Below are 14,532 nucleotides of genomic sequence, written 5' to 3'. Positions count from 1 at the left end.
AGGTCTATCATACCAAGTATCCTATTTCTAGCAGTGGCCAATCCAGATCATAAGTACCAGGCTGAATCCCACTTACCACCTGGGATAAGCAGTGGCTTTCCCCAGGTCTACCGTAACAGTTTATGGACTTTTCCTCCAGGAACTTGTCCAATTCCTTTTTAAATCCAGCTATGCTAACTACTTTTACCATATTAATGGCAATGAGCTCCAGAGCTATGCACCGAGTGAAAACATTATTTTCTCTGACTTGTTTTAAATGTATTACTTAGCAACTTCATGGCTGGTCCCATACTCTTGATAGTTTCTGAAAAGCATACAACCAATTTGCATTTACCTATTCCATTTCACTCATGATTTTATAAATTTCTACCATCAGCCTCCTCTTCACCAAACGAACCCTAAACTTTTGCCTTTCCTCACAGGGTAGTCATTCCTTTTTGTATTCTGGAGGCCCTTCTCTGTTATCTTTCTAATTCCGCAACTTTTTTCCAGATACAATGACTAGAACTCAGCACAACACCCAAAGGGGACCTTTTACTAAACTGCGGTAAAAAGGGCCCTGCACTAGCGGCGGGGGCCGTTTTTGCCGCAGCAGGTAAAAAGTTCGGAAATACAGGCACGGCTATGTGGTAGGATTGCTCTTACCGCGTGGCCCATTGAGGTGGCGGTAAGGGCTCCCGGCCTAACCCAGCAGTAACCTGGTAGTGCGCGGCGCTGCCCGTTTACCGTGGGGGTAACTCCCTGAGGAAATATTTTTTTAATATTTCCACTAGCGCTGGAAATGCCACGCTGGGGGTGGACATACCGCCGGAGTCCGCATTGGGCTGGCGGTGGTAGTTCCGAATTGCCGAGCGCTAAGCCTGTGTTGAACTTACCACCACTTAGTAAAAGTGCAAAAAGTGCTGTCATCATGGAGCAATACAGAGGAGTTATCATTTCTTTGTCTTATTTTCTATTACTTTTTAAATAATTCCTAGCATTCTTTTTGCTTTTTTTGGCTGCCTCCGCACACTGAGTAGAAGATTTCAATGTTTTGTCTACGGTGACACCTAGATCAATTTCCAGGGTAGTGACTCCTAATGTGGAACCTAGCATCACGTATCTATAATTTAGATTATTCTTCTGATGTGCATAACTCTGCACTTGTCCACATCAAAGTTCAAGTGCCATTTGGATGCCCAGTCTTCTAAGATCCTCCTGCAAGTCCCCACAATCCGCTTGTGATTTAACAACTTTGAATAATTTTCTGTCATCTGCAAATCTAATCAGTTCACTCACTGTTCCCATTTCCAGATCATTTATAAATATGTTTAAAAGCAGTAGATCCAGTATGCAGCCCTGGGGCAGTCTATTAATCACATTCCTCTGCTAAGAAAACCAACCCCTCCTACTTTCTGTTTTCTGTCTTTTAACCAGTTCCCAATCTGCAACAGGACATTGCCATTTTCTCAGAAATCTCACTCAGAACTCAAATCTTCAGCCTCTTAGGACATGCATCTTTAGTAACAAGGTACAGAGACTCTCAGAGATTCTAGAAGCTTCCACTCAAAACACAGAATAATGCCAAATTTGCATGTTGACTCTCTTAAACCCAGAGTATCACATCCACAACTATTTGAACAGTATCACACTTACCTCAGAAAGGATATCAACCAGGGTTTTCCTGGGCAAATCCTTCAGATATTCCCTGTGTTCAGCCAGACTCTGCAGCAGCTGCACAGACCACACAAGGGCATTTGGTTCCTAGAAAAAAAGTTTTAAAACTTTTACGCCATCTAAAAAAAAACACCCACGCATCTCACTAGCACCTACGAACGCTCTTTCCAATTCAGGTTAACTTAATATTGTCATTCTTAGTCCACTTAACTCTCAAGTAATTCAAGGTGGATTACCTCACAAAACAATACTAAAAGAGACAGTCAATACTCTTACAATCAATCTAATCTTTAAGATCTGAAACAGTGTTTATGTGAAAATGATTTATCAGGTTAATATTCAAATCGATTTAACCAGCCAGAAATAGCTCCTGGCCAATTAAATCGCTTGTTCGGCTAATGGGTCATTTTCAGTGGCATTTAACCAGTTAGTGTAGCTGAAAATGTCCAGTTAGTACCAAACTCAAAACCGGCTATTTTGGCAGCGTTCTGGGCCGGAGTCAGCACTTGGAGCCAGATGCACTAAAGTCGTCGTTAGAGCCATTCCCTACCGAATTCCATAGCGAATCGGTAGGGAACGGCTATGCATCAAGGAAAGGAAATGCAAATGAGCTACTCGTTGTAGCTCACTTGCATTCTGTATTCCATTGTAAAACAGAGCAGCAAAGCGTTACACTGGCTGCTCTGAACATGCCAAATACGCGAAGACGCCACTCACCCCTCCCCCCCGGCCTCAATAATAAAAACAAAAGTGCAGTTGAGGTCGGCCATCGAAAAAAGCCGTCCGTTTTCGCCGTCATTTACCTCCGCAATAATAAAAAACGTCTTTTTTGGCCACGCTGTGATTGGCTCAGAGACTTCCAGGTCTCACAGCTGAGTGGAAGCATGGCCAAAAAAGACGTTTTTTTATTATTGTGGAGGTGAATGATGGCGAAAACGGACGGCTTTTTTCGATGGCCGGCCTCAACTGCACTTTTGTTTTTATTATTGCGGCGGGGGGCGGAATTACTTTTTATAGCGGGTTTTCATCAGTTTTCAATCCCACGCAGCCCCAACGAGAGGTACAGACCTCTCGTTAGAGTTTCCAGCGTTAAGGCAATCGGAAAAGCTTAGTGCATCTCATTATGATAGGGTTTCTACACAATTTGCTCATCAGCATTCTGTTTTTGTTAGCTGCTACCGTCGTCGTAAAATGGCTTTTAGTGCATGCCAGGGTTTACAACTTGCTCGTTAATGGCTTGTTATTGGCTCATTAGGTTTAGTGCATCTGGCCCTTGGCCGGTTAATTGCCAATATTCGGCACTTAGGGGACCTTTTACTAAGGTGCACTGAAAAATGGCCTGTGGTAGTGTAGGCGCATGTTTTGGGTGTAAACAGATCCATTTTTCAGCACACCTGCAAAAAAATGTCTTTTTTTTTTTTTATTTTGGCCAAAAATGGACGTGCAGCAAAATCAGTGCGTGTCCATTTTGGGTCTGAGACCTTACCACCAGCCACTGACCTAGTGGTAAAGTCTCAAGCGGTAATGACCTAAGCGTGTCAAATGCCACTTGCTGCACATCCGAACATAAAAATTATTTTTTGGACGTGCGTAGACACTTATGTGGCTTAGTAAAAGGGTCCCTTAATTGGCCAAGATCACCACATAAACAGGACCGCATAAAAATCAATCCTATCTTTATGTGGTGCCCATAGTTGGTTAAGTGCTGAATATTGCATTTAACCGGATATGCTTTAGCCGGTTCCACAAACCCGGGAATTCAAAGCCGAAGCCTGGACAATACCTAGCATTGAATTTCCAGGCATAACCCCAGTGGAGGTCAACAAAACAGCAAGCACTGCCGGCTGAATATCAATATCATTTCATTTCTGTCATTCCTCTGTCAGTTAGTGAAGGATTTTAGTATGGGACTGGAATTCAGTTTTATTATTCATTTTCCTTTTCTGTTTTTTTGCGTTTGTATCCACTTCACAATTATTTTACAAGAACAAGAGTTGTAAGTGTAAGCCGGCTCCAGCGCACCACTGCTTCCAGGCCAAATTCAGAGAGAGGCTACAGATGAGGCTGTGGATTATCACTTATGGAAGCTGAAGTTAAATTGTCTTTTTCAAGGCCCCTCTGATGGTTCTTCCGGCATTGTAGCACTGGGTGCAGCATTGCTTTGTCGCCAATTGCTGCTTCAGCTACCTGACCTGCCCTAGACTTCGACCTTTCAAAATTTAAAGAAGAAGACTCCCCATTTCTCTGCATGGTATAAATGAGGGAACAGACAGCTGAAGAAAAGGAAACAGCTTTGGAAATTTGCAGATAAATATCTTCAATCGTTTATCATTTATTTATTTATTTACTATACCATTACTTCCTGCATAGCACATTAGAATGGTTTACATTTTTAAAAATACAAATAACATACAATAATATTCAAACATATAAAAGAAATCCATTTTATGATAGGACAGCTCTAACAAAACTTTCATACCAAAGAGGACAAAACAATCAATTGTATCAATCATACACATCACATCAGTCAGTACTGTTACCTTTGGTAATATATATTCTCTGTTCAATAGCTATATTTCCTTTCTTTTCTGAGTGGTTCTCTAGGTGGACAGCAATACATTTCAAAAGCTTTTTCAAAGAAATAGGTTTTCAAAGCCTTATGAAAGAGCGTAAATGATTCTTCCACCCTGATAAATTTGGGGAGGAAGTTCTGCAAGAGCCATTTTTTACAGTTTTTAACAATTTTGGGAGCCAATTGTTAAAAGTAGGTCCCCCGTGGCTACTTTAACAAATGGCTCCCAAAATATGGGCCTGGGTTCCCCCCTCCTGAACTCCCTTTTACTTTGCTGGCAGGGATGCCAAGCCCCGCCAGTCAAACAGACTGTTGCTGCTCCCCGCTGCTTATTTCCGGCTCTGAGCAGCATGCCAGGACTTCTCACTCATGTCAGAGCCACAAACAAGCAGGGGGAAGCTGCGGTAGTCCATTTATTTGGCTGGCGAGGCTAAGCATCCCTGCCAGCAAAGGTATGCCTAGCACCCACACCGGTGGGAGGAAGGGGAGGAATATGATGCCCTCCAGTCCAACCTTGGGCCTCCCCCCCCCCTTGCAATTGCAGGGCTGGTTATGCCCGGAGAGCCCGTTGTGAAAAATTTACCAGTTCACCACTACCTGGAAGACACTGCTTTCAGAATTTTAAGATGTGTCAAAAACTCTCTGGACTGGAGGAGTGGCCTAGTGGTTAGGGTGGTGGACTTTGGTCCTGGGGAACTGAGGAACTGAGTTTGATTCCCACTTCAGGCACAGGCAGCTCCTTGTGACTCTGGGCAAGTCACTTAACCCTCCATTGCCCCATGTAAGCCGCATTGAGCCTGCCATGAGTGGGAAAGCGCGGGGTACAAATGTAACCAAAAAAAACAACTCTCTAGTAGAACTGATTTCATGCAATAAAAAGCTGATCCTACCTTTGTGAGACGACCAGACTGAAATAACGCCAGCACACCAAAGAAGTTTCCAAAGGCTGCATTTCTGAACAGTTTCTGAAACACAAAGAATCAAACATGGAGATGAGTTAGCCATCTCACCGTTGGCATAAAGAGATAAACAGTTGCACTATATATTCAACTTAACCTACATGAGTCTGGAGCATGCAGCTGGCTAACAAACCTTTTGGTGGGAGGAGATAATGGCTCAGCCTCCAACCTACACAACTGCAGCCACTTCTAATTCACGTATCCTACCACCCTGAAGGTGCGACATCAGAAAACCATCTCCATCCACTTACAGGAGCAGCAACACACAGTTTTGTTTTTTTGTTTTAGCCTGCAAATTTACCAAGGCCAGATAGAGGACAACCTCCCCACCAGCCAATACTGACAGAAAACCTTGTCACAGCTAAATAGGTATTATAGCCCACACACACACTCACACAAAAAAAAAAACCTAACCACGCCAGGAAGTCCTTACCTTTTTAACTTTCTGGAGATTGTGTTTTTCTTTAATCAGTTCCAGCACTGTGATCAGTGGGACTTCTTCAAAAAACTGCAACACCTAGGAAGCAGAACAAATGTGTTAGTCCTGGACACTTAATAAGACTAAAACCAAGGGCAAGACTTCTGCAGATTTTTCTGCCTCTTTCTTGATTTCACGTCCAAAAGCACACAGCAGGGGCAAGAACTATACAGCTATCTCACCTGCAGCAGAGATTTTGAGGGATGCATTAACTAGAGAAACTGACTTTATTGTAGCATCCTTTCAGCTGACAATCAAGGGCTATTAAAATTCAGTGAAAGAACGTTTACCTGAGCAAGTGCCAAGCTGAAACCTGGTCGAGCCGTTTCTCGAGTAGCTGCCAGCCCTTCTACTAACCTCTTCAGTGTGTATTTCAATTCATCTGCCTACAAAAACAGGAAAGGTAGCAAAATTCTGCTAGGTAAAACAGTACATTAAAGATCTGCTTACAATACAATGAATAGTTATATAATTACCTTATCAGGCACAGGCATCATCCATTAAGCAGAACCTAATTCATCTATTCATGTGGTGGTAATTCAGCAGAAAGCAGTAGAAAACCTTTAAGCTAATGAAAACCTAAACTCTATTAAGTGGCTGAATATCTGAAGAGCTATAGTAATAGATCTCGCTTGAACCGAGCCATATTTAAGATGTCAGTGTTCCCAGGCAGGACTGGAGGATGAGAGCATGGATCCTCTCTTGTAGCTCAGAGACTGGAAAGCAGGCATGGGCATGTAGGGCCAGTGTGCCATGATGGTGCTTCTTGGAAGTGGCACTGGTGAACAGTCCTAAAGTAAGTGAGAGAAGGCTCCTCTTTAGGCTGGGTGATTGACACTTTGCCTAAATCCGGGACTGAGCATAACTTGCTTTCTTAGCGCAGGCAACCTACTGCAGGGATGGGCAAACTGTGGCCTATCACTGAATTGTATGCGACCCATGAGACCAAGAAATGTTGGCTTCAACTTTAATTAATTGGTTTGAGCGAGTCTGTTTGGATGTCTGTCTATCTATTCTATCTATAACGGCATTACTTTCTATTACTTTTTTATATTTTAAATTGTGAGCTGCTTAGGTCCACTTACTTGGAATATGCTTCTTCCTCTTCAACATCAGCAAAATTCGCCCTTTCCTATCTGAGCACACCACACGAACTCTCGTCCACGCTCTCATTACCTCTCGCCTTGACTACTGCAACTTACTCCTCACCGGCCTCCCACTTAGCCATCTATTCCCCCTTCAATCCGTTCAGAACGCTGCCGCACGTCTTATATTCCGCCAGAACCGATATACTCATATCACCCCTCTCCTCAAGTCACTTCACTGGCTTCCGATCAGATACCGCATAAGTACATAAGTACATAAGTACATAAGTAGTGCCATACTGGGAAAGACCAAAGGTCCATCTAGCCCAGCATCCTGTCACCGACAGTGGCCAATCCAGGTCAAGGGCACCTGGCACGCTCCCCAAACGTAAAAACATTCCAGACAAGTTATACCTAAAAATGAGGAATTTTTCCAGTCCATTTAACAGCAGTCTATGGACTTGTCCTTTAGGAATCTATCTAACCCCTTTTTAAACTCCGTCAAGCTAACCGCCCGTACCACGTTCTCCGGCAATGAATTCCAGAGTCTAATTACACGTTGGGTGAAGAAAAATTTTCTCCGATTCGTTTTAAATTTACCACACTGTAGCTTCAACTCATGCCCTCTAGTCCTAGTATTTTTGGATAGCGTGAACAGTCGCTTCACATCCACCCGATCCATTCCACTCATTATTTTATACACTTCTATCATATCTCCCCTCAGCCGTCTCTTCTCCAAGCTGAAAAGCCCTAGCCTTCTCAGCCTCTCTTCATAGGAAAGTCGTCCCATCCCCACTATCATTTTCGTCGCCCTTCGCTGTACCTTTTCCAATTCTACTATATCTTTTTTGAGATTCGGAGACCAGTACTGAACACAATACTCCAGGTGCGGTCGCACCATGGAGCGATACAACGGCATTATAACATCCGCACACCTGGACTCCATACCCTTCTTAATAACACCCAACATTCTATTCGCTTTCCTAGCCGCAGCAGCACACTGAGCAGAAGGTTTCAGCGTATCATCGACGACGACACCCAGATCCCTTTCTTGATCCGTAACTCCTAACGCGGAACCTTGCAAGACGTAGCTATAATTCGGGTTCCTCTTACCCACATGCATCACTTTGCACTTGTCACATTGAACTTCATCTGCCACTTGCACGCCCATTCTCCCAGTCTCGCAAGGTCCTCCTGTAATCGTTCACATTCCTCCTGCGACTTGACGACCCTGAATAATTTTGTGTCATCGGCGAATTTAATTACCTCACTAGTTATTCCCATCTCTAGGTCATTTATAAATACATTAAAAAGCAACGGACCCAGCACAGACCCCTGCGGGACCCCACTAACTACCCTCCTCCACTGAGAATACTGGCCACGCAATCCTACTCTCTGCTTCCTATCTTTCAACCAGTTTCTTAATCCATAATAATACCCTACCTCCGATTCCATGACTCTGCAATTTCTTCAGGAGTCTTTCGTGCGGCACTTTGTCAAACGCCTTCTGAAAATCCAGATATACAATATCAACCGGCTCCCCATTGTCCACATGTTTGCTTACCCCCTCAAAAAAAATGCATTAGATTGGTGAGGCAAGACTTCCCTTCACTAAATCCGTGCTGACTTTGTCTCATCAGTCCATGTTTTTGTATATGCTCTGCAATTTTATTCTTAATAATAGCCTCCACCATCTTGCCCGGCACCGACGTCAGACTCACCGGTCTATAATTTCCCGGATCTCCTCTGGAACCTTTCTTAAAAATCGGAGTAACATTGGCTACCCTCCAGTCTACCGGTATTACACTCGATTTTAGGGACAGATTGCATATTTCTAACAGTAGCTCCGCAAGTTCATTTTTTAGTTCTATTAATACTCTGGGATGAATACCATCAGGTCCCGGTGATTACTACTCTTCAGCTTGCTGAACTGACCCATTACATCCTCCAAGGTTACAGAGAATTTGTTTAGTTTCTCCGACTCCCCCCGCTTCAAATATTCTTTCCGGCACCGGTGTCCCCCCCAAATCCTCCTCGGTGAAGACCGAAGCAAAGAATTCATTTAATTTCTCCGCTACGGCTTTGTCCTCCTTGATCGCCCTTTAACACCATTTTCGTCCAGCGGCCCAACCGACTCTTTGGCCGGTTTCCTGCTTTTAATGTATCTAAAAAAGTTTTTACTATGTATTTTTGCTTCCAACGCTAATTTCTTCTCAAAGTCCTTTTTTTGCCCTCCTTATCTCCGCTTTGCATTTGGCTTGGCATTCCTTATGATCTATCCTGTTACTTTCAGTTGGTTCTCTTCTCCACTTTCTGAAGGATTGTTTTTTGGCTCTAATGATTTCCTTTATCTTACTGTTTAGCCACGCCGGCTGACGTTTAGTCTTTTTTCCCTTTTTTCTAATACGTGGAATATATTTGTCCTGAACCTCCAGGATGGTGTTTTTAAACAGCATCCACGCCTGACGCAAGTTTTTTACTCTGCGAGCTGCTCCTTTCAGTCTTTTTTTCACCATTTTTCTCATTTGTCGTAATCACCTTTTCTATAGTTAAACGCTAGCGTACTTGATTTCCTAGTTTCACTTCCTTCAATGCCAATATCAAAACCGATCATATTATGATCACTGTTATCAAGCGGCCCTCGTATCGTTACCCCCTGCACTAGATCATGAGCACCACTAAGGACTAAGTCTAGTATTTTCCTTCTCTTGTCGGCTCCTGAACTAGCTGTTCCATGAAGCTGTCCTTGATTTCATCAAGAAATCTTATGTCCCTTGCGTGTACAGATGTTACATTACCCCAGTCTATATGCGGGTAATTGAAATCCCCCATTATATTGTGTTGCCCAGTTTGTTTGCGTCCCTGATTTCCTTTAACATTTCCGCATCCGTCTGTTCGTCCTGGCCAGGCGGACGGTAGTACACTCCTATCACTATCCTTTTCCCCTTTGCACATGGAATTTCAATCCACAGTGATTCCAAGGAGTGTTTTGCTTCCTGCAGAATTTTCAATCTATTTGATTCAAGGCTCTCGTTAATATACAATGCTACCCCTCCACCAATCCGATTCACCCTATCACTACGATATAATTTGTACCCCCGGTATGACAGTGTCCCACTGGTTATCCTCCTTCCACCAGGTCTCAGAGATGCCTATTATATCTAATTTTTCATTTAGTGCAATATATTCTAACTCCCCCATCTTATTTCTTAGGCTCCTGGCATTCGCATATAGACATTTCAAACTATGTTTGTTGTTCCTAAGTACATCATGCTTAGTACTTGACAGTATTAATTGGCAATCTTTTGTCTGATTTTTATTGTTATTTAAAGATACCCGATCTACTACAATCTCTTTTGCAACCTCACTATCAGGATACTCTATCTTCCCTGTTATGGTGATATCTTTGAAAGATACCTTATCCCGAACCATGCTCTTTTGAGCGACTGTCGGCCTTCCCCCCATTTCTAGTTTAAAAGCTGCTCTATCTCCTTCTTAAACGCCGATGCCAGCAGCCTGGTCCCACTCTGGTTAAGATGGAGCCCATCCTTTCGGAATAGGCTCCCCCTTCCCCAGAATGTTGCCCAGTTCCTAACAAATCTAAAGCCCTCCTCCCTGCACCATCGTCTCATCCACGCATTGAGACTCTGGAGCTCTGCCTGTCTCTTGGGCCCTGCGCGTGGCACAGGTAGCATTTCAGAAAATGCTACCCTGGAGGATCTGGATTTCAGCTTTCTACCTAAGAGCCTAAATTTTGCTTCCAGAACCTCTCTCCCACATTTTCCTATGTCATTGGTACCCACATGTACCAAGACAGCGGACTCCTCCCCAGCACTATCTAGAATCCTATCTAGGTGACACGTGAGGTCCGCCACCCTTCGCACCAGGCAGGCAAGTCACCAGGCGATCCTCACGTCCACCAGCCACCCAGCTATCTATATGCCTAATGATCGAATCACCAAGTACAACAGCTGTCCTAACCTTTCCCTCCCGGGCAACATTTGGAGATATATCCTCGGTGCGAAAGGATAATACATCCCCTGGTGGGCAGGTCCTGGCTACAGGAGTACTTCCTACTTCACCAGGGTGATGCTCTCCTTCTAGGAGACCTCCCTCCTCCAAGGTAGCACAGGGGCTACCTGACTGGAGGTGGGACTTCTCTACAACATCCCTGTAGGTCTCCTCTATGTACCTCTCTGTCTCCCTCAGCTCCATACAATTCAAGCATACAATTCAAGATTCTCCTCCTTACCTACAAATGCACCCGGTCTGCGGCTCCTCACTACCCTCATCTCCCCCTATGTTCCCGCCCATAACCTCCGCTCACAGGACAAATCCCTCCTTTCAGTTCCCTTCTCCACCACTGCCAACTCCAGGCTCCGCTCATTCTGCCTTGCCTCACCCTATGCTTGGAACAATCTTCCTCAACCCCTACGCCAAGCCCCCTCCCTACCCATCTTCAAATCTCTGCTTAAAACTCACCTCTTCAATGCTGCTTTCGGCACCTAACCTTTCGTGAAATATAGTATGCCCTATCAGACGGACTCTACACTTGTCTTTAGATTGTTTAGATTGTCTTTAGATTGTACACCTGTCTTTTAGATTGTAAGCTCCTTGAGCAGGGACTGTCCTTCCATGTTAAATTGTACAGCGCTGCATAACCCTAGTAGCGCTTTAGAAATGTTAAGCAGTAGTAGTAAGTAGTAGTATATAGCAAGTTCTTAATAAACATAAACATTAACCAGAGATTTGGTGATTTTTAAATACTATATTTCGCAAATACCTTTTCAGAATAGCCACTCCAGCAGTTTGTTTCCATCCTTTTTAGTTAAACTTGTACTTCTTTATTATCACAGATAGGCTACAGAGCTCTGCACACTTCCATTTCCGGCCCTCTGTGTATTGCCCATGCCGGCCCACTGCTACAGTAAATCTAAAGAAACATTTGCCGCAAGAGCTATTGGTTTTCTTGCTATTATCATAGCTACTCTCCAATACATAGTTCTATTGTGCTGGTTTTACAGTAACCACCGGTGTGCTGGTAGGATATTTCAAAAACTGCCACAATACCAACCAGTTATATTTGCCACAATCAAGGAAGACCAGTGTTATAATTTTGGTTGTAGCGCTATAGAAATGATAAATAGTAGTAGTAGTGGTAGTACAGTCATAATAGAGGATTTGTGGAGGATAACTTTGTCACAGGGCTCCTGGTCTAAGAGGTTATGCAGGTGCTATTTTAGGTACTACTTTATAAAGGCATACATATCTATGTGCTTTATAAAATACTAGTGAGAAACAGAAATGCGTAAAGTTCGCAAGAACACACATAAACCAAGATACTTTATAAGATTACACCTACTGGCAAAGTATGTATGTGTACTTTTATTGAGAGAACCTTTTATTCTTCCCCCTGCCATTGCCCCTGCCCCCCACCCCCTTCTTCCCTGTATAGCCTGCATAAATTATACAGTGGGGTAACATAGGTCCCTACTAGTATCATAAGTTATGGATGGTACCACTGTAACTGATGTTGTTCGACTTGACTTACATCTGAAAAAGGTGTGAACCAAATTCTAATATCAGGGCTGTACCGAATATTTGTCTTTAATATTAATAGTGATTTAAATTTGAATACAAATAATTTGGGGCTCTACTGTTCTAAATCCTACTGAAATAAACACTTGATCTCTGACTTCACGTTGCCTCTTTTATCATTGATGTTAAAGCTCAACACCTATTATTCATATTCAGTATTTGGAAGAATTATAGTTTTCATTATTTTAATTTGGCCGATTAGTTGAATATGCTATTCAGTAAGCTCTACCTAATATATAAGATAAACCAAATCATACAGCTCCAAATTAGTAGAGGAACTCTGACACTCCAAACTTGTGTTATTGAAACATCATAAATCTATACTCAATGTATTTTCAGGGAGCCTAAAATGACACTACAATCTTTTTCACCACAACAGTACACTTCTGCAAATATCTATGACAAACATATGTTGCTGCTGATTGTCCCTTGCTATAAACTAAACCGCAAGAATGGGAGACACATTGCACCCGTTACTACTACTAATCATTTCTATAGCGCTACAAGGCATACGCAAGAAGATGCACAGCCTTCCGTGATACAGTTACACACATTCCGACCCTCTCCAACTGCCTGGCAGATACACTATAAGGCGATGATGAGCAAGAGGTAAGATCCCCACACACCTTCTCGCTGCTTTTCAGGTACTGCACAAGGTTCTCGGTGGCGGCCAGGCGCACAGCCTGCTCCGGCTTGGCGATGTCCCAGAAGAAATCCAAGAATTGCCGGTTCTGCTTCAGCAACCCAGCCCGGAGATCTGTACCCTGGGATCGCTTGGGCGACGACGGCACTGCATTTTCCACCTCCTCCTCCTCCATTTCGCTAACGGGTACCCTGTGCCCCGACATGCGGCGACTTCCCCACGTGTAACCCAGCACACAGCAGCTGCAACACCTCTTCCGGGGTCAGCAGTGGACCAGAGGGTGCGCTGCGCATGCGCAGAGGCAGAGCTGGCCGTCTTGAGGGGCGGAAGTTGATATGGTTGTTCTTTGCTGCTACTTGCTGTGTATGTTGAGAATCCACATACAAACGTATGACTGCATGCAATGCGGTAAAGCAAGAGTAATTTTTCCTTCTCTCACTACCAGCATTAATGTCACAGATTTCGATTTGATATACCGCCTTTCTGTGCTACAACCAAAGCGGTTTACATTTAATTATATTCATTATTCAGGTACTTTCTCTGCTCCTAGTGGGCTCACAATCTAAGTTGTTTGGGGGTTTTTCTTTTGGTACCCGGGCAATTGAGCTTTAAGTGACTTAGGATCACAAGGAGCCATAGTGGGAATCGAGCCAACTTCCCGAGGTTGTCAGCCCACTACACTAAGCATGCCAAACAAAGGGTGGAAGAAAACCAAGCCCAAGTAACCAGCCAAAACACAGTTGAAAGAGCTCCAAACAAAGTTTATTGGGACCCAATAAACTTTGTTTGGAGCTCTTTCTCCTGTGTTTTGGCTGGTCACTTGCACTTGGTTTTCTAACACCCTTTGTTTGGCTTGCTTGCGTTATTGTGGAAGGAGTGGACCCCCTTTTTTTTTTCGTTGAACCCACTACACTAACCATTGGGGGGGGGGGGGGTACAGTATAACTACTAGACCGATCAGAAACCAACTGCTATGCAACTGATTCTATTCGGAGTTCTGTATGGCTATGCATGCAAATTAAAATTGGTTACTAATGAGGATAATATTGAATACCACCCCATCAAAGTAATTTACTGTAATAAGGCAGTTTACCGATTATAAGTATTAACAATAATTGAAGTCTACGAGAGCAAATGATAAGAAGCAACTGACCAGGACTGCCGATAAAGACCACCAAGCCTATCCTGTTTTGTCATCTTATTTTATCTATGTATTTAATCAATGCCCTTATGCAAGACATCTACAAAATATTACATGGTGCTGCTGACAACATTCTGATTTTGCTGAGCAGTTGTAAATGCCTAATAAACTAAACTGCTGTAGATCCTACATCATCTCTAACTTTATCCTTCTTTCTTAGCTCTAAATATCCCTTTGACCTCTCTCTCCCATTAACTTTTTGAATTTGGTACTGTGTTTGCACCATCCCCTGCAAAGTTGTTCCATCCCTTTTTCTGTCTGACCCGAGAGTACTTTACAAATACTTGCAACCTAAGATGGCCTTTTACAAAGGAGCGGTAGCATTTTTAGCTTGCGCTAA

The 14,532-nt window shown here is 43.4% G+C and overlaps 1 protein-coding gene across 1 annotated transcript in view; it reads right to left on the bottom strand.

The window, feature by feature from the left end:
• Window positions 1-13,217, bottom strand: part of MYBBP1A (MYB binding protein 1a) — a 124,587-nt gene extending 111,370 nt beyond the window's left edge. Inside the window, exons 1-5 of the mRNA XM_030222434.1 lie at window positions 12,975-13,217; window positions 5,956-6,051; window positions 5,621-5,704; window positions 5,119-5,193; window positions 1,636-1,743 (exon numbers count right to left, since the gene is read on the bottom strand). Coding sequence (XP_030078294.1) covers window positions 1,636-1,743; window positions 5,119-5,193; window positions 5,621-5,704; window positions 5,956-6,051; window positions 12,975-13,196 — 585 coding nt within the window. The 5' untranslated portion in view covers window positions 13,197-13,217. The remainder of the gene's footprint in view (window positions 1-1,635; window positions 1,744-5,118; window positions 5,194-5,620; window positions 5,705-5,955; window positions 6,052-12,974) is intronic.
• Between the last annotated feature and the right edge of the window lie 1,315 nt (window positions 13,218-14,532).

This window comes from Microcaecilia unicolor, chromosome 13, assembly GCF_901765095.1.
Source record: "Microcaecilia unicolor chromosome 13, aMicUni1.1, whole genome shotgun sequence".
Classification (NCBI taxonomy): domain Eukaryota; kingdom Metazoa; phylum Chordata; class Amphibia; order Gymnophiona; family Siphonopidae; genus Microcaecilia; species Microcaecilia unicolor.
The sequence above is the reverse complement of the archived record's forward strand: the minus strand, read 5'-3'. Positions and strand labels throughout refer to the sequence as shown.